General features: G+C 33.7%; 1 protein-coding gene across 2 annotated transcripts in view; it reads left to right on the forward strand.

The window, feature by feature from the left end:
• Positions 1–1,196: 1,196 nt before the first annotated feature.
• Positions 1,197–20,968, forward strand: part of LOC120628642 (transducin beta-like protein 2) — a 148,525-nt gene continuing 128,753 nt past the window's right edge. The window contains exons 1-2 of one of the 2 annotated variants that reach the window (XM_039897178.1): positions 1,197–1,474; positions 4,149–4,346. In XM_039897178.1, coding sequence (XP_039753112.1) covers positions 1,324–1,474; positions 4,149–4,346 — 349 coding nt within the window. In that variant the 5' untranslated portion in view covers positions 1,197–1,323. The remainder of the gene's footprint in view (positions 1,475–4,148; positions 4,347–20,968) is intronic. The other variant, XM_039897177.1, reaches the window with a different exon arrangement.

Raw genomic sequence — 20,968 nt, forward strand, 5'->3', positions numbered from 1 at the left:
AATAAATGCTTTGCTGCTTTTAATCCAGGCCAAATATGGGTATATGACAAAAATGACAAAATTTAAAACAAAAATACAAAAAACACTATGAAAATAAAAAAAAACTAAAAACAATACTAAAATTTAAAATTTAAATAAATATCCAAGTCTAATTACAAATTTCAAAAACTAAAAAATAAAATAAAATAAATCTAAAAAAAAAAAAAATATTTTTCAGTACAGCTTTTTTGTATTCTGTACAGTAATAAGTATAGATCAACAAATTCATTATATCGATCGTATTGATGGACAAAATATAGTAATAGGGCAGTTAGCCCCCGTAGCGCAACCGTATATTTTCTTAGTATAAAAAGTAGCCTATATTACTTTCCGTTCTTGCAACTAACTTTAAGGAAAAAAATTCACTAGTTTCTTATTTAGGTCAAAAAACGTTAAAACCAAGCATTTATATTATAAGTTAAAAATATTAATCGAACGAGTTGCACAAGTTAGAAGTGTGCAAAAAAATTATTGATAATATTATTTTTAAATACTTATACGTATATTTACTACTTATTTATAAGTATATTTAAAACTTTTTTTTTCCTTTTTGTAAAAGTCATAGTACTCAAAAAATAAAGTTCTTCTACTCATATGTATGGGTTAATAATTAATGGTTTATTCATTAGATAAATGTTTCGTACACGCGTAAATAGGAACGTTGTACATATTACCGCGTAATTTTTACCATACACCTATGGAGGGTAGAGGTAAGGAGAGTCATCTGTGTATATGAAAAAGTGTCGTCAAAATGTATTAAATTAGGATGGCGCCACATTTGCATCAGGGTAACTCTTAAAAGAAGCGCCAAATATAAATATTGTTAGAGTAGATAAATAAACAAGGAAGTATGGAGATACAAGGAAGTAAGGTTATATTTACCACAATATTTTGTACAACGTAAGTTGTACAAAATATTTGGCATACTTCAATTCATCTACGATTGCTACATTCATACCATACCCTGTGCATCCACCAGCGCCATTGTGGAGGATTTTTGAACTGTTATTTAGCGAAACAACTGGACACTTTTTCAACTTTTCTCCCATATATAAGATGACTCTCCTTACCTCTACCCTCCATAAGTGAAACCAACGCCAAATGCCAAAACTCGCGTGGCGTGTAATGTCAACAGTGACATTTATAGTATCCATTCATTCTCACAGTTCACTGTTCAATCAATCGGCACGTCAATTCAGTTAATATTAGACCGCGTGACTGTCAATTGTCGCTGTTGATACGAAAATCGGCTATAAATAAAGTTTAATTGAATTATAAGTGAAAATGGGATATTTTGAAGCCGGAAAAACGATGAATGTGTACATTATGGCAGGACTTACCGTATTTTTATGTGTAATCCTACACTTTATTTACAAGACCATCTTCGGGAATAGAAAATGCGAAGTGCAAAGTGATGAAACTAAGAGCGTAACAGGTAGGTTTAGGAATACTTTTTCGTATTCTTAACATTTATCGTATGTTTTTACTTGTACAACAAACATAGGACGAAGGATTATTTTACGGCGGGCAATCAATATATAACTTCATAATTGATACGAGAATGTCAACTCTAAAAACCACATGCCGATCTAGCGGTTTAGTTTAACCACATGTGATTATTATGTACTGTTAGCCGCCAACTTGGTTACTTAACGGTAAATTATTGCAACATTACAATTAAAATAGAACTGTTTTGTTCTAAATAGTTTAACATTGTACAAGTTATATTTTAATAGCATTTAGAAGGTAAAGTTACACTCTTCTGTATATACAATTTAATATAGCCAAAAAGTTTGTTTACGTTGGAACACTAATCTTAGCAATAACCGGTGCTTTTTTTTATTGGCTTTTTATTTAGGAAGGTTAGCCATAGAAAGCACTTTAAGTTTTAAAGAAAGCTCAATAGTTATAGTACCAAGTCTCAAAACAAGGTATGTTATAGAGAATTGATAATAACAATGAATATTCTTAACCCTCTACAAAAATTGATATTTTATAAGTTTATTAAGTATTGAACATTTTGGAATATCTTAGTCATGATAAAAAAATATATTAAAAAAGCTCAGATTAAACCAACATAAGCTAACTGGTGCTCAAGTATTGGTCATTTTGTATGGAATTTCCAGATCCTGTTCAAAGCTTTATTTCTGTTTATTAATAAGGACCTTAGATATTATTCAAATGCATTGGAAAACTTTTATTTAATGTTTTCTCTCCAAATTTAACCCATTGATAAGAGCAACTGAACAAATAGTGTTGTAAAAATAAACATAACAATATAGCCAGACTCTGTTCATAGTGAATAATGATGTAAATTCATAATATTTATAAAAGGTGTCTGAGGTATGGAGCAAAATACAATATAACTCAGATGTTAATAAAAGAACATTCTTTGATAGCAATCCTGTGTGCTTAGGAGGCAATAGGTAAATTCAATCCTGTGTGCTTAAGAGTTAATAGGTAAATTCTTAAAATAAATTTATAATTAAATAGCTATTTTTCAGCAGTTGTAGCTGTGGTTTTAACTGGGCATTGCAATCAGAGGTTCACCAGAAATCCCCACTAGCTATTCTGAGTTATGAGTTACTTAAGCAATTCACTTGCTTTAATGGTGAAGGAAACCATTAAAGCAAGTGAATTGCTGATATTTTTAGGAAACCTGCATACTTGAGAGTTCTCCATAATATTCTAAAAGCCTTGAGAAGGCCACTAATCCACATTTTGCCAGCATGGTAGTGTATAACCCTTCTCACTCTGAGAAGACCTGCTTTCTAGTGGGCAGTGTGATAATAATGATATAAAAATTAATTTCAATTTTCTGTTGACTATTCAATGTCATGTCAAAATCAGTTATCTAAATTGATAGTGCAAATAGTTTTAACTAAAATAGATTAAAAACACTGTATGTATAGTTCTGCTCTAAAATTATACAACTTATCCTATTTGAATTAAATATAATCTATCATAACATTGTTAACCAGTTTATATTTATATATTTTCATAATTCAAATAATTCAAACTTTACGTCAGACATACTGGTTAATCTAAATCAGTACACTAGAACTCAGGGTATACTTGACCAATATTTTGCCCACAAGTTTACATTAAACTTCATATGATTTAGGTTTACTTCAATGATTCAATAACTAAATATTAAATTTTTTTATCAATCCTATATCATCATTAGCAGTTCACTGAAGAAGTGATAGTGACAGAGTTGCACCTTGCAGGGCATGCATGGAACACCACAAGGTAGTTGTTATTCTATTTGCCTGTAATTACACCAGCAACCACAACTTTCTGGAACACAGCAATGCTATGCAATGCTGTTTGGCAGCATAAATGAGCATGGTGGTGATTCCAGACAATAACACAATAAAACAAACCCTTCAGTTTAATTATTACTATTGCACACTTAGCTACAACTGTTTAAATTTTCGTCTGAAAGTCCTTTAAAGTAATGCATCAGAAACTTAGCCTAGTCTTATTTTTGGTATTGCCATCTCACAAATAAAATACTTTATTTATGCATGAAAAATACATCTTATCATCAAAAAAAAGTAGGTACCAGTTTGCCTAATGTTTTCTCCTTAGATTTCTCCATGAATCATATACCTAAAGTTTGAAATCAAATTGCAGAGGCAGTTCAGTGGATAAGTGAAAATATACCTACTTAAGTGAAAGTAAATTTTGAAACATCCGAGAATGTATTGTTGTTATGGTGTTGCTGTATAGACTCAGCAGATAGGGTTAAAACTTATAGAATTACAACCGTTTTTGACGACCTCCCTGACGCAGCGGTGAGTGCTGTGGTTTTAGGCTTGAGGTCCCAAGGCCCAGCAGGACAATTTGAAATTTTTTAATTTCTTAATTTTCTCTGGTCTAGATACCCTACCTACAAAGACGTGCCTAACATCATCACCAGGTGAAATTGCACTCAAGGGCTAACTTGTAGTTGAATAAAGAAAACCCGTTTTTGAATGTTAAGAAATTTAACGAATTATCATGGACTACAGGGGTACCTCCAAGATGCTTTCTTAATCGAAATACATTGCGATGATAAAGAGATTAAATTTCAAAACCTTGATTCGTTTCTTATTGCATTTCAGATGCTTTAACAGAGTCGGTTGCCGAATCTACAACAGTGGAAAGCCGACCGATGGGAAAGAACAAGAAACGTACGGCATGGAAGGGAAAAAACGAATTCAGTCACCCATGGCTACTCAAGAATCTCAAAGGGCATCCCGGGACAGTTCTTCTTATGGACTTCTCTGCGAACGGAAAATTTATGGCCGCCACCTGTAGTGGTAAGTTTCCCTAAATTTTACATTTGCATTACTATGGTGGAAGGTGACTAATCAATCATAATTTAATTATATTTAATCAGTTAATGTTGATATAACATATATATATTAAGTACTTTAATATTTCATAATTCTATGATTTATTAAAATGCGCGTATGGCCCTTGGAAACATTGAAATATAAATGTTATCTTAATTCCACGTATACTTTACTTAATAAACACATCCCTATTGTAATTAAATAATAATTTCCGCGAATATGCACGTTTCATATTTAGGTTAGGCAGTTTCACGGCTAGGCAGAAATGAAAAGAAAATTTTGTCTGCTCAAATTTGTGTTTGTTTTTTTTGGGTGTACCTTCTGGTATAGAACAATTAAGCTTTGACTACTTTCCGAATATTTCATTGGTGCTTTGCGAATAATTGATACTATTTTGTAATGTAATTACCCATAGAAAAGTTACTACTCGAGTTTAGATACCTTCTCAAGGCTCTCAACTGCTATATATTTCGGTGTCCTTATGATCAGGGGCCATACCTAATAACGCTTAAAAGGAAGTGGAAAATGGTCTTTTCCTCTTTGTAACAAATGCTTATCTTAACAATTTAATTCCGCGATAAGTAAATTCAGTGGTAGGAAGTAAGTTACTAAATACTAAGGCAACATAATCAAAGTAGCAGTGAAAGATGTCATTAGATAATAGACGGTTGATCGAACGCTTTCCGATAGTTTCGACTCGCTTGACTTGTGTTGCTCTGGTATATATTACGTTAGTTAACCGGCTTCCTGCTGTTGAGCGAAAACACTCAATTATGTTTGAAAGTAACGAAGAGAAAAGTGATTTAAGCTGGTCGCACATTACAACCGCATTTACATATCAGTACCCTTGGTGTCCTATACCTTTAACTTGACAGTAAAATGTGGCTGATGATCGTTTTGTATCCTATTCCACGGTTTTTTATTTTTTTAACTTTCCGTAAGGAATGCTGCACGTTGAGGTGGTAACAGTAAGCTTTAAAACAAGATTGAAAAGGTTTTTTTTTTTTTTAAATTTTACTCTTGAGTCTACATTTTTTCAGTACCTTAAAAAAACAACTATGGTCAACCTATTAGGATCTCTCATAGGTTCGTAATAAGATCGGTGTACGCAATAATTTAGACACAACGCTTCACCAATGTAGGTTGGCGGGCTTAACGATTTTTGACAAAATATTGTGATAATAACCGGGACCGAGGACCGAACGTGCTCACCAATTTTAGAGAAAATTTGACAGAAACACCATTAGCATTCCTTGGTCGGTCAACGAATTGAACACATGACCACACGATTTCGTGCTCTTCAATGTAATGTTATAACCACTACGCCAATGAGGCAAAAAGTTAGCTACGATAGCAAGCGTTCATCTATACTAAGGGACTGATGCTTGACTGGCCTTTTTAAATAAGGTAGCTTTGAGTGTCATCACAACTTGAATGTTTTATTGGCCGTGCGATATGCGCATGTGTCTTGTCCTGTAATGTGCGTTCAGTTTAGTAGAATGATTCCTTTCAAATTAGAAGTCTTGCAAAGTCCTACGTGGTTCAGTTTTTGCTATATATATCTGATTACATACAATAAGGTCTTTACCCCACTTTTTAACAGTGGTTGTTATACATATTTGAAGGATTTTGTCAAGCTTTAAATCTTTAAAGTTTTGTATTTTGTGAGACTTTTACTTAAAAGGCTTATCGCTGCTTTCCTATATATTTTGACGTTTATGGCTTTAATTTAGTGAGCTAACGCTTTTAATATTACTTTCTCGTGCAGTTATTACCGTACCGTATGATGTCACGAATTAATTATTTTGTAAAATTAATTTACGTTAACTTTTTTTGTAACAAATTGATAGAAATGAAATAAACAATTCTGTTGTATATTATATATATATATATATATATATATATATATATATATACGTATAATAACTGCACGAGGATAATAACCAAATATTTTTCTTAACGATTCTTTACTGTTATGTGTAATTTAGAGGTCCGTCGGTCGATGGTTTACCTAGGCCAGTAAAATGATGAAGATTATATTCAAATAGATCTTAACTAGCTACCTAATGGTATATGATTATGACCTTCAAGAAAACTTAATATCTAATATTAAATATAGCTTTTGTTTTAGAACTACTGTAACTATTTACGTTCACATAAAAAAAATGGAAATTCTTAATGTTGGTTTACTAAATTACCAACAGTTTTCGTCTATAACCCAGCTGGGACCATTTTCTGTACTTGGATATGATAATTTCAGGGGAGCCGATAGGATATATTTTTTCTTTTACGGATGAACGTCCAAACAATAACAATCCTAAATAATGAGCCACTTATTTTAATGATGACCTGGACTTCGCAAATCCGTCATAAAATTAACATGAAAAGAAATCAAGAACTACGCCACAACTAAGAAGTACTCGTATTTTCTATAATCTACCAACATTTGACGCAGTCGTTGTTTCAACTCCACCAACGTATGTCCACTGTCGGCCAACTGTGGACATAGGTCTTTTGCAGTTACTTCCATCTAACACGACTGTTGCGAACACAAGGCTTCTAGCTGGCTGCTCAATAATGGCTGTCGACCTATTTGTGGGTTCGTCAACAACCCTACATGTTTGTTACAGTACCCAAAAACTTACCCAAAATTTGGAAATTGCTTACCAGATCGTCTTCGCTTTTAGCTTTTACGAACGCAGCTAATATCTGAATTTGTCGCAGTAGAAAAAAATAACTTGCCTTTACCGTCTTGGAATATACGTTTGGCTTTAATCAACGCTAAGCCGCTGGTCCCAAGCGGCACAAGAACACGGTATTTGGAACTCCAGCAGTAAGAAAGAAATAACTCACCTATACCGTCTTGGAGTAGATTTTTGGCTTTCACTCGGCATCATGCGGTAGATTTAGTATTTCGCTTCTAGAATGTATACCATACAGGCCACGAAATAATCGTCGAACATCGAATGGTGGAGTTTAAGTTTCATTTGTTGTCCATCTTTCAGATGAGTAAAATGTTTTAAAATGTTTATGGCAGCGTTGTAGGCTATTGGTACTGGCAGTCTAGTCGTGGCCCAATTGAAATTATGTAAATGCAGAGTCGCAGTAAATCTAATAAGAAGTTTTTACCGTTAGATAGGATATGTGAGCTCATCGACCGTTCACTAAACGTCGTCACTATCGAGTCGAAATCTTGAAGTATTACATATGATTCACAAACATTATTTTCAATGACCAGAGCTTTTTATTTTTGGACTATTGGATTCGGAAACACCATCGGCATAGTTTTCTTTACCGAGCAACAAAACGGTTTAGTGAGCTAAAGATGTATCAGCCGTTAAACTTCATTTCTTTTATTAATAAAAGTGGCATAACGTCTTAATAGTTAAGCAGAGTTAGTTTAGCTGACGGAATGTTTAAAATTACACCGTGGATAAATTACTATTTATTTGATGCCTAAGCGGTTTGATGCGGTGTTTTAAAAGCAAATATACATTATGATGATGATGATAAATGGATTAGTTTTTAACAAGTTTCCAAAATAAGAAGGAGGTTATCCAGTTCATTAAAACAAAAAAGGTTACGAGAAATACGTAATTATTACCTATTGCATATAAAAACAATTATTCGAAGGGTTTTTTTAATTTTATTATCAACGTAGGTGCTTTTAAAAAAATGGTTCCGGTACATCACTCGTTGGAACTAAGAGGAACATTTACAATGTTACGTGGACTGTTAACTGTTAAAGATGCAATAATGAATAGACAATGGTGAATAATGCTAATGAGGTTTTAGATTCCGACCCAGTTTGCAATCTGATTGCTGGCCGGTCGGTGGAACAGGGTCGCAGACGTTTTGGGCGAGGTGAGCGACCCCGCTGTATCGCGACGATCATTCCGGTTAGGATATATCGCTTGACGTCATTTCTATGTTGACAACTAGAGCGGGGAAGCTACTGTTTTTAAATGAAACCTAAGCGATGTTTTAGTTAATAAACATCAGGATCTTAGCACCTTCATGAATAGCCTATAATAGTCCACTGCTGAAGGCCACTCCTAGGGATTGCCCATAATCACCACACAGGATAGACGGATTGCTGATCGCAGTAGCACACAGGACGCTCCTACCCTTATCCGTTATATTCCCTTATTTGCACCGTACGTCATCCCCGGGAGGAGGAATATGGTGGCAACTGTATTTCTGTTCTGGCGCTCTCATTTCATACAAATTACATGATAAGTAATTGGACATATTTTACCAGTTGAAGATTTTTGAACAGTTATTTATTTTTACGTAATGACGTCTTATCCGTGTGGCTCTCGCCTAAGTTCTATTTTTAACTACTTGTATAGTTTGCAATGAAGAATAATAAAACTATAGACGATATTTATCATCATTACGATAGACCAATATTTCATTCCAGATTCGAGAGTTGCGTCAGATAAAAATTTATAAAATGAAATAAACTTATTGTTTTTTTAACTGTTACTTACTATACTTGTAATCTGTGTGCATCCATGAAAATGTTACCTAAAACCGTAACGAATGAAGCAAGAAAATTGGAACGTTTTTTTAAAACTATTGCAGATTAAGCAGATCAATGTAAGCGTGATTATGAAAAAATAGTTTCCCGCTCTATTTTGCTTTGCATCATAGTGACGTAAAAATAAGAGTCCTAAACGATAGGCAACTTTTTTTGTATCCAAATCCAAATCCGACCGCTGCCAATCATGTTACTTAACATTAACGTAGCAATATTAACGATGGTTTTTGACAACTTCTCTAGCGCGGCAGTGGTCGCTATGGTCAAAGCCCTTATTATATGTATATAGATTTTATAGGATTGGTTTCCGAGTGATGGTTATTTTGAGAAGTTCTTAAATTGGTCAAGTGGCGTTCCACGCCTGGTTAGAACCTTGACAATGTTATGAAAATATAGACGTGATTATTCCTTTTGAATCTTCTATCTGCCTTTGAGAGTAAGTTAGTAATCAAAATCAATTTGGCCATTTTACAGATATTAGGCAATTTAAACAGAAGCAGGACTTAAATAAAAATCGTTTCTTGGGCATATAAAAATCCTTACTCCGGACTATAATCAGATAAACACGTGTTTGTTAGCGGAAATTAACGGCTTATTATTTTTTTTTCAAATGCCAAAACAGCAGCGTTTTGTTTATACATCATCATCATAATATCAACCCATTACCGGCCCACTGCAGAGCACGGATCTCCTCCAATAATGAAAAGGGGTTAAGGCCGTAGTCCACCACGCTGGTCCAGTGCGGTTTGGTGGACTTCAAACACATTTGAGAACATTATGGAGAACTCTCAGGTATGCAGGTTTCCTCACGATGTTTTCCTTCACCGTTGAACAAGTGATATTTTAATTGCTTAAAAACGCACATAACTTAAAAAAGTTTAGGTGCGTGCTGGGATTCGAACTTGATCCACGGAAAGTTAAGTCGAAGTACTCACTGGGCTATCACTGCTGTTTATACACATATATACATAAGGGTTAGAAAAAGGTCATGTTATGAACTTGATACGGAAATCATAAAAAAAACTGCCACACCCATTCAAGTTAACGGATTAGACCATTCTATCTTAGACGGTATTAGGTGTATGGTATCAATTTTATAAATCGAGAAAACTTATTTCGATAAACAACCGGAATAACCGGGGTCGGTCACCTTATCGATACGTTTCTGACCTTTTCATCAGGACAGGCGTCTTAAGATTAATATCAACTTGTTCTAAATCTGCCTTCCAAATAGGTGTTACAGTAACTACAAACATACACTAGACATTTGAATTAAATAGGTAAATTCAGAATTTTCATTTCCCACTGTTGGAGAGAGGAGGATTTAGTGCTGAGACCACCGCCACTCTGCTAAAGTACCGGTTGGTGGGCTTTGACTACCATCATATGTCTGTTATACTAAACCGAGACCGATGGTATAACGTGGCATGGACATCGTTTATTTCCTAATACCGGCCTGGTACTAATTTCTTGCCAAAATTCCAAAATTACAAGAATGTATGCTTTAACCGTTACTCAAAACCTTGTGATCCACAGTGAAACTTGCTTATCACTAAACTAGAGTAGGAAAACAAGTTCCGTTTTGTCGGACACAAATAAATCGCTATATACTTACATATAATGTCAGTTATCGTACATCAATCGTGATTTATAACCATTATTAAAGGATTAGGATATCATTGATACTTACAAGCTGTTGCGGTCGGTAACACTCGCTTGTCACATTATATATAACTAGCGGACCCGCGCGACTTCGTCCGCAAATGAGTCGACTTAAAAAAATAGTCGTATGTCCAATATAAATGATTCCGAGATTCCAATATAAATGAATCCTAGCTAGATCGATTTATCGCCCCCCAAATACTAAATTTCATGAAAATCGTTGGAGCCGATTTATCTATACTAATACATTTTTATCTGGTGAGGGAGGCTTCGGCGGTGGCTAGTTATCACTCTACTGACAATGACGTGCCGCAAAGCTATTCAGCGTTCCGGTTAGTTGTCGCGTAAACAACCGGTATTGAATATAACTGCCATACTCCCTAACAGGTTAGCCCGCTACCATCTTAGACTGCATGCTCACTAACAACCGCTGAGATTGCAGTCAAGGGCTAAGCTAAAAAATTATAAATGCGAATGTTTTGATGGATGTTTGTTCCTCAATCACTTTAGAAAGATTGAACTGATTTGCGCAAAAACTAGAAATTATGTTGAGAGAAAGATGTGTCTATGTGCTATCTCCAGACTAGTCTAAATAGCACATAGACACAAATATTCATTTTTTTTTAAACGCCAATAATAGTTGCTTTTTGTTTATACACAAGGGTTAGAAAAAGGTCATGTTATGAACTTGATACGGGGATGATAAAAAACTGCCACACCCATTTTAAGTTAGCGGATTAGTTTAGAGACTAGTCTAATAGTGTACTGTAGTGTATTTTATTATACTTGCAAATAACTTTATTAGGCATTACTATGTATATAAACAATCTGTGAAAAATTATCTAACCGATGGTGTAGTCCAAATTAAAATCGGATGGAAGAGTTAGCGGATAAACAGACGGACGCGAAAAGTTACTGTTTTATACTATGTAGAGATTCGGTTTGTCTGATTCCGGTATAAATTTTAAATTTGAATTTTGAATTTGAATTGTTTTTTTTTTGTAAATCCCTAATTGTCTTTCTGATGCAATCACAATCGCAATTCTGATACAATGCAAAAAAAAAAAAACATTTGTTTTTATTTAAATTCGATCTGGATTTTACATGATATTTTCGGGTTAGGGACCTTACCTTGTTAGTATTCATTAAAACATGTATATTATTACTTAGATACCGTTAGGTGTAACGTATTTTAAAAGAATTCCACTCGATTTTGTTTGCTCGTAATATTTGCAATGCAAATAAGTTGTCCGGACACATTTTTTTTATTAGCAAATATTTGTATCCTCAAGTCTACCACAGAACAACCGGAAAATAAATGATACAAGGTATAGCAAAAAGCGAGGGGGTAGTTGATAGTTCTTGTATAACATGTGCAGGGCTAGTACAGGCCGGAGACAATTATATCCCTGGGGATAGGATAAAAATGTATCGTCTCCCACAGCTTTATCAACTCTCAGAGGACTGGCGCACAAGTGGAAATATTATCCAAATAATATATGTGTAATAATAAACGGGGGTAAACTCCACCTATACCCTGTTCCCGTGCTTGGTTCGTTAGCCTTGCTGGAGGTGTTAAAATGGACGTAAGTACTAAAGCAGTGTGGCCCAGTCCAAGCCCCAATTTGCATCACCCAAGTCAGTCATCCGATGCAAGCGTTTCCTAGGTTTAGTGAAAAAGGTCATAAATTTCCTTTGCTCGCCCCAAACTTGTAGCACAATAACTCTTAGATGTCGGAAGTCGGTTCGTCTATCCTTACTCTGTGATAATAGTGTGATTAGCGGCAATACAAATTGTTTGATATGGTCGGCCGGAGTCGAGGACGCTTGCCCTAGGTCTCGTCACGCCGTCACGGTCACGCCGCGTCACGGTTGATCTGTCCGTGCTGTATGCTTCATGATGATACTCGTGACTCAATTTACTGCGGTTTGTGTGGACACTGTTGCCAACCCCCGTGTGCTACATGTTGACTTTTGTAAGATAAGATATAATATCTCCACGGCCTTTTAAGCATCTCATATAAAAATCTTAATTGGCGTAAAAATAGTATGTAAGTATATTTTTGAATATACCTGCAGTACCTAGGCTAAAAAACCCTGTCTGTTCTTTATAGGGTGCAAACCTACAGCAATAAAATTAATCAATAAAATAAAATATCAACGATTTCCTGAAAATCTTACACATTTTCGTAATCTAACAACATAACATCCGTCTATTCTGATTTTAATCCGTCTGTTAAGATTTCAATACACTACTAACTAACTGCGTCGGAGTCGGAATACATTCTAAGCTCGTTAACTAACTTAGACATGACCTAAAGAAACCATGTTGAATGTATTGTCATGCAAGTTTTTCCATCGAATCAAAAATTTATATTATTTTTGGGGATGACACTCGCGGGAAAGGGGTGTTGACAACTGTATTCTGTTTTACCGTCATCACCCGGCACCAAAACAAAAATGACTACTTAAATTAATTTGATCATGTCACGGAACATACAAATATCCTCAAGAATTGGACTTAATTTTTTTTAACTTAATGTAGGTACTGGAAAACAATGCCCTAAATCTAAATTAAGATTACCTAAAACCATCCTCACGGGCACAAATCAAGGGAATTTACTGTATGTTTGTCAAACGTATAGGTGAAACACAAGTCTAAAGATATGATAGTGACAATGTGGCAGTGAAACTAGATAAAGATGAAAGATGTAAATAAACATTTGCGTGTTCGTGAAAAAGATAAAGATAACCCTTTTCATGGCGTGGAATTATAATCTTACCTTTACCTTATCTCGAAGGCCTCGCTACAGTTTGTTTTACCTTTATATAGTTATAGTAAAAATGGTAACTTTCTGAAGTAGGCTTTGAGTCCCCCGTTCTTATTTTAGGTGGTGCAAACCTTTTAAACAAATAAAGAAGAGGAAGAAAAAATTGGCCGTTTACCATACGTCATAGCCAGATCGCAATCTCACTACCCCGACTTCTAACTGTCTTGTACCGTAGAGTAAGCCGTAAAAGTTGAATCTTTCGAAGGAGATACGTAATGAATCAGCAAAACGTAGGATCAATTTTGGGAAATTAAATGAATTTTGACAAAAAAAAGAGATTCTTAAGCTCTACAATGACAATCTCGAGCTTCTTTATTAAAACAAAAACACCTAGCTTAACATTTGTATAAGATAAATATTATAATGATAAAAATACAACTACTACATACCTACTGTTGGCCAAGGGTATACTAGAACACCACTAATTTTCTTGCAATAGCGTGACCCTATTTGACATTTAATGTAAACACAGCTGATATCTTGATTGACACTGCGTATTTTTTAGTGACAAATTTGGATAATGATCTCAGGAAAAACCGAAGTTGACCTTTATTATGAAAACTATAAAACCCCATTTCCAACGTTCCTTTTATTGCCTGAAATAGGTTAGGTTTTTAAATATAATTGAAATATGCGAGTCGTCTCGCATATTTCAATTATATTTAAAAAAATAATTAGGTACAAATGCCTATTATTGTCATATTCATAAAAGGGACTATTATTAGCATAATATTTGAATACAACAAAATAAGTATTATATTAATTTTAAATTATTATTATGTGCAATATGTAGAGTAGGTGCATTGCATTGTACTATAAATTTTCTTTTTCTGCTATTTAACGGAATTACAGCTGTAGCTTCTACAGGGTCACTGACTGACAATATCATTAAATTAACATTAATCCCACCCACCCAGTTAAGGTGACTGTCCTTACACCTCGCTCACCTTTACAAAAGTAGAATAGAACTTGACATATAATAGTTTATAGCATTTTATAATGACCTACAAACTAACAAAATATATTAAGAATTCAACAATCGCATTTGTGCAAATATCGTTGTATGCCAATACAGAACACTGACACACTTGATAATACCTATATTCGATGGTATGATTTAGTCACAATAAAATTTAATGCGTAATAATTCAAATTGATAAGATTAAATACGCTTCTTTCGTAGTTTTTTTTACTGGTAATTTTATTCCGGTTTAGATAATGTAGAGTAAAAAAGTTATTAATAAAAAAAATTATAATAGCCAGCAACTGAACTGAAACGCTGTCTACAATTTGACAGGAGTCCCACTTAAGGATTCCACGATGCCGATAATCCTTCTTAAACACAAATAGTTGGAAAAGTAATAGGCTTCTATTCCTCAAAATACTGAAGCCTGTAAACAAAAAAAAACCAACTCGATAAGTGAAGTATTTCGCTCGTTATCGTGACCACAAGATACGGGATCCGCACATACAGACACACGGACGTCCAAGACAGAACTTTTTTAAACATTTTTTTAATTTATTTAAATAATAAAAAGACTTAAAAATATCATGAGTGTTAAAAATTGTGTTTATTCTCAACATTTGTCTATTTATAATCACTTATAAAAGCAATAAAGAATAAAAAAAGTGACATTTTTAGTTGGAGAATAACGTTGTGTGCGTAAACTGACAGTAATAGTCTCTGACAGGCTTCCCAATTGAAAAAATTTCCCGACCTGAATTTAATATATTATTATTCATCAATAGTCTGTAACGGTACACTGCTGGAGTAAAGTCCTCGCACAGCTGATGCTGCTGTGCTGGTATTCGCACAGCTGACGCTGCTTCCCGTTCTTCATTATTTTCCCTTAGTCGCGTCGTACGATACCCGAGGGAAGAGGAGGGCGGTGACAATTGATTCTGATCTGCTATCACCAGACGGCAAATAATATAATTATTACGTACTTTATTCGGCGACTTCGTCCGCGTTCAACTTTTATTAAGTTTCCTTTTAGTAAGCTTATTATACGCAAAAAGCGTGACGCGACGCGGTGGGTCGGGCCACCGCGTCGCATTGCTCTCCCGCGCTGTTACTTTGTTTGCTTGGCTGCTAAGCGTCATAGCGTGATGTTAAACAGTGTTTTATACACTGTTCAATAACTAGATATAAAATGCATAAAAATACTCGGGTACTTCCAGAGATTAACGCTTTGTAACAAACAAAAGTTTATTACCTATTTAACCCCTCAAGGGCAGTATTTTTATAAATCCTAAAACGTGTATTTTACGACATTATTTCTCAACCTTAAATACTAAACCTATACTTAATTGCATCAATATAGCTTGAATTTATACAATATATAAAATAATCATTTATGCCTAAAAAGTTATAGGTACATAATGTACTTACAAATGCTTATAGGAAAATTAATAGCATCGTTTTTTAAATACGACTGATAACGACGAAAGTCCGTTCAAACAAAAAAAAAATAAACAAATTATTAAAATAAATTCAATTCAGTAATTCATGATAGGCGACATAATATATTTTTTCCTAACATATAGAACGCATGCCATTGACGTATAGTAATTCCATAAAAAAGCATGTGTCTCCCACGAGGATTCTTCGAAGTCGTAACATCCGGAAATTCGCGAGACGCTCGATGTATGATTAATTCAATACATATTTTGAAGGTCTGAAAGAAACGTCTTACGTCGGCGTGAATAATATTGATTAATTATATGGATAACTAACGAGGCCCGGCGTGTTTACCCGCGTTGAATAATTCTGTACAGGCAGTTTTTTATTACAATTCCGTGTACAAGCTGGCACATCACGGGGGACACTACGGGCGTAGCTAATATAAAACTCATTTCAAGGCAGTTTTTAATGGCAAACTTTAGCTATATTTTAGCTCATCGGCGCGAAATTCTTGTAAATTCAGTACTTATTTTTTGTAAGAATAACCATACAAAAAATAAACACCAACTTTCACGTTTATAATATTAGTAGGATAATGGGGCAGTGGGACAGGCAGTAGTTATACAAGCCTTGACTTTTTATATCTCTCTTTATTTATAGTTGGGATGGTCACAGTATAGCGGTTACTCAATAATTGGTAGTATTTATAAAATTACTTCCAAAGCAAAGAAGTGTCTTCCTCTCTTTCAATTTTTTATTTTTGTATTGTAGGACTATGAGGACTACACATATAAGTTTATACATTTCTTAACGGCACAGTAAAATTACGTTCGATTTACACAAAGAAAGGTTACTAGACATTTTAGGGACCATGGCTAAAAACGATAAAAAAAAATTTAGTGCATATTTTATTTGTTTCAAGAGTAAATTTTAAAAATCATCGTTATCTAATTCGGTTAGGATATATGTCACCTCATAGATTATTAAATATATATATATATATATAAACTACAAATGGGATTATCTTATCTTTTTTTCCCTCTTCCTTTATTTTCCTAAGTTTGCAATGGTGTCAATAAAGAGTATAAATAAATACAATATAATATAATAATAATTAATATTAATTGTGGAATATTGTAATCGCGGTCTGTTTTGTAGACCTTTACCTACCCTTCGGAATGACGTTTTACATTGAATACATTTTATATAGGTACACTACTTTGTAATAACTATTTCTTATCTCGGTTATATTAAGTGCGATAATGATAAACTAATGGTTGTGTAAAATAAAGCGTTTTTATATGTTTAAGGAACTGTTTTAGACCGTCTTTCGAGAGAGATAATCTTTCTATGTCTAAAGGAATAAAAGTAGATTCAATATCTACATAAATAGATTTATGGTAATTTTATGGCCCTTGGACCTAAAAAACTATTAAATATAAATGCTATTCAAAATATTTTAATAACTTTAAGTTGATTTTGACAATCATAATGTCGATATGTTATACGGTAAGAGTAGCTTTCATCTCACAACACACGCACATAATATATTATGTTCACTGTGTATGTTATATAGACACATATATATTTAGTTTGATACTGTATGCGGTATGACTCGACATTCACCTACCCTTTGTAATTAAATTTTACATTGAATAACTTTATATACGCGACTTAGCAATAACTATTTCTTATCTCAGCTTGTTATATATGGTGTTTTTAAAATTGACAGGCCCCTCCGTATTCTTTTAATTTATTGTAGGTTAGCTCTTAACTGCAATCTCACCTGCTGGTACGTTATATCGTCTTCGGTGCTTCTTATATTACACATATATATTCCAATGTAAATGCGTACTGCTGAAGTACTTATTAAAAGCAACAAACCGGATAAAATCGCACTAGTATTATGTAACCTGAATCTTTTCTCGAGTTCGTATATCGAAACTTTTTAAAGTCACCAGTGCTATTTACAGTCATAAGTGATATTTAAAAATATATAAATATATATAAGAGTTTGTTTTAACAAAAAAAATTTTTTTTTCAAAGACCCGAATGAAGTGAAGGTGAAATGTTGTTTCTTGTATTTTCGCAGAAATGCAATTTCGTCTTTATTTCAACTATCCCTTGAAGGGGTTATTATAAACATTATTATATATATATATATATATATATATATATAATTTATTTTTACATTCTGGTATTCTTATCTGTAAAGGAAGCATAGATACAACTGACAACCAAGAATTCATATCTTATCAGTAATGAGCGTAAAAATTAAATCAGATCGCTAGTAAAAAACACATCTTTCTTCAGTCGCTATAATTGGTTTAGATTATCATTGAAGTACAATTTTTTGTTCACAGCTTAACTCTGTTGTTAAAGGAATACAATGGCTCATTAAATTCTGCTGAAGAACGTCACGGCGACCGAGTTGTCAGGCACGCGCAGTGACGTCACCAATGTTATAGTCTACAGAATAGATAAAATTAACAATGTAGCCTATTTTTTGGTATATATTATATTTTTGATGAAAATGAGAGTTAAGTTTAATTTTGCATATGGTATTTGATCAATCAATAGACGCTAGACTAAATGTCTCTCAACCAACGAGAGGGTATACCCTGGGCAGACGGGCTGGTGATCGCAGTAGATGGCAGAGATCGCTTCCCGTAATCCGTCGTTAACTTAAGTTGCCCAGTACTTTTGTTGACCCGCGGGGGCCGAGAGTTGATGTCAACTGTATTCTGACCTGCCATCAACACACGTATAGTATTATTTTTTTCGATGAGCCGAAAAATGAAAAAGCAATAAATACTTAGAACAATAGTGAAAATAAGCGTTTTCCAGTGTCTGGGTGTTTATCTGTATATATAAGTATTTATGTTTATTATTCATAAAAATATTCATCAGTCATCTTAGTTCCCATAACACAAGCTACGCTTACTGTGGGGCTAGATGGCGATGTGTTCGTAGTATATTTATTTATTATTTATTATTTATTTATTTAATTAGGACAGCTGGCAAAGGCCTCCTCTCACAGCAGAGACAGTGAGAGAATAAGAGTTTTGATCTGTCGGTTGATGGGCGTTAACGACTTTTACCACATGTTAGTGATGGGAATTTCGGCTAAACATGCTCTCCGAGGTACAGGGATTGACCACACCAATTTCCTTACTCCGGGCTAGTTGCGTATAATAAGCATTAATTTCTCAAATACCTATACCAATCTCAGGTTATTTATTTTATCTAAATAATATCGTTACAGTAAAATTGCATCATAGCTGATTAAAGATAAGGATTAATTGTATTGAACACGCATGGAGGTGTGACCATGTTAGGAAAATTATTTTCGTTTAAAGATAACTATAATATCTTGATTATGTCATTAGCAGATACCTGCGGATACGTTCGTGTAAAGTTGGTTTAAATTTTGACGAAACGCGACGAAAGATTTTGACCAAACTTTGTGCAATGTGCACTACTCTGCTCTAAAAACATAAGAATGGAGCGTGAATCCTTTTAGACTAAGTTTTTGATGCCTCATATGTAAAAAAAAAATCGCATTAACCTTATTTCTTTAACTTAAGACTCCAGACTTTAGAATTAAAAAGGCTTAAATAAGTCTAATAAATAGTCACAAATTACCCGATATCTTTCACAGGTTTTAGAAAACTGAGTCCCTTTTAACACTAGTTTTCACATTCAACTGTACCTTAATTTTCCTAACGAATGTACGCACGTCATTTTATAATGATATAAGATTAAAAATATTAATCTGTGATTTTCAAGTTGATTCTAATGTTAAGGTGAAGATGATATATTTTGCAAGTGTACTATTTGACTGATACTCGAAAAATTACATTTTCGAGAGTTTCTTTATATCTAGCTATTCACCTTCAACGTTTACTCATTAAGAACGGTTAAACACAATTTTTTTTTGCGAATGTTACCACAAAAAACAGTAATAAAACTGGTTTTAGTTTTTTCCATTTTACATTGTCTTTTCTAATTCACCGCTATTATACCAATCATGGCGAATTTTTGCATTGATGTAGCTTGTATGTTGGAAAGAACATGGTTCCCATAGTATTTATGAAAAACCGAAACAGATGTGTATTAAGTCGCGGGCACGGGGCAATAGTTTATGAAAATAGTTTTACAATGAACTACCAATCAAAATTTTGGATTTGTCTCCTAAAAAGTTAAAAGTTTGTATGAAACGTTAGCTTATAGAATTCCTATTATGATATAAAGGACTGCATTAACGATATAAAAGCTTGGGTTTGCAAGGGTTGTTGCTCACACTAGGTTGCTTCTTAAATAGTTTTAAATGACAATGTGAGAAAAAAATAACTGCCTGATTTTGTTGTTTGCTTCTTAGACCGGAGCGCGGTACCCTCGTAGCTTTAAGTTAACGAATGTAGTTATCGCCATCATCTCACTTATATGCGTATATTTTACATATTATAATGTATGCACCAAAAGTGTGCGTATTATGTGCCTATTAGAATAAAATAATATTTGACTTTGACTTTAATAAATAATAATTAATTAATGTTATAATATCGTGTATGGCGATTTAACATTAAAATTTTTGGCGTGCGAAGCAAATTCTTACGTTTTCCTGGTTATATGATAATTGGCAACCTATTTGTCGTTACGTAAACCAACATATGTTATATTTGTACAGTTCTTTGTGTAACTCACGTAGGTAGAACTAACAAGACAATTTCGTAATACATGTAACTTAGTGCGTGATGCATTATTTGTTTATTATGATTGTTTTGAAGTCAAATTCTGTACTGTTAAATAAGTTTTATTGTGTTGTATAAAATGAATAATGTTATATTACCAGTTATATGAATAAATTATTGATTAATCATCTGATTTTCCGTTTCATCTCCATTTTATGTTCTATTATAAAATTATAAAATAATCGGAATGATAGATGGCCGCATGAATATTAAAATTCTACTTCATAAAGTAATAACATTAGTAAAAGTAGAACGAAATGCAATTTAAGACAGTTTTACTGAGGGCTTGCTATGCCAGATTTCAAACAAACAATTTCAGCATACATACTACTCATATAGACATATATTAGAATGTGTTCGATCTGAGATTTTTATCGCGCAACCTCACATCG

The sequence above is a fragment of the Pararge aegeria genome, chromosome 13 (genome assembly GCF_905163445.1).
Source record: "Pararge aegeria chromosome 13, ilParAegt1.1, whole genome shotgun sequence".
NCBI classification, from domain to species: Eukaryota; Metazoa; Arthropoda; class Insecta; order Lepidoptera; family Nymphalidae; genus Pararge; species Pararge aegeria.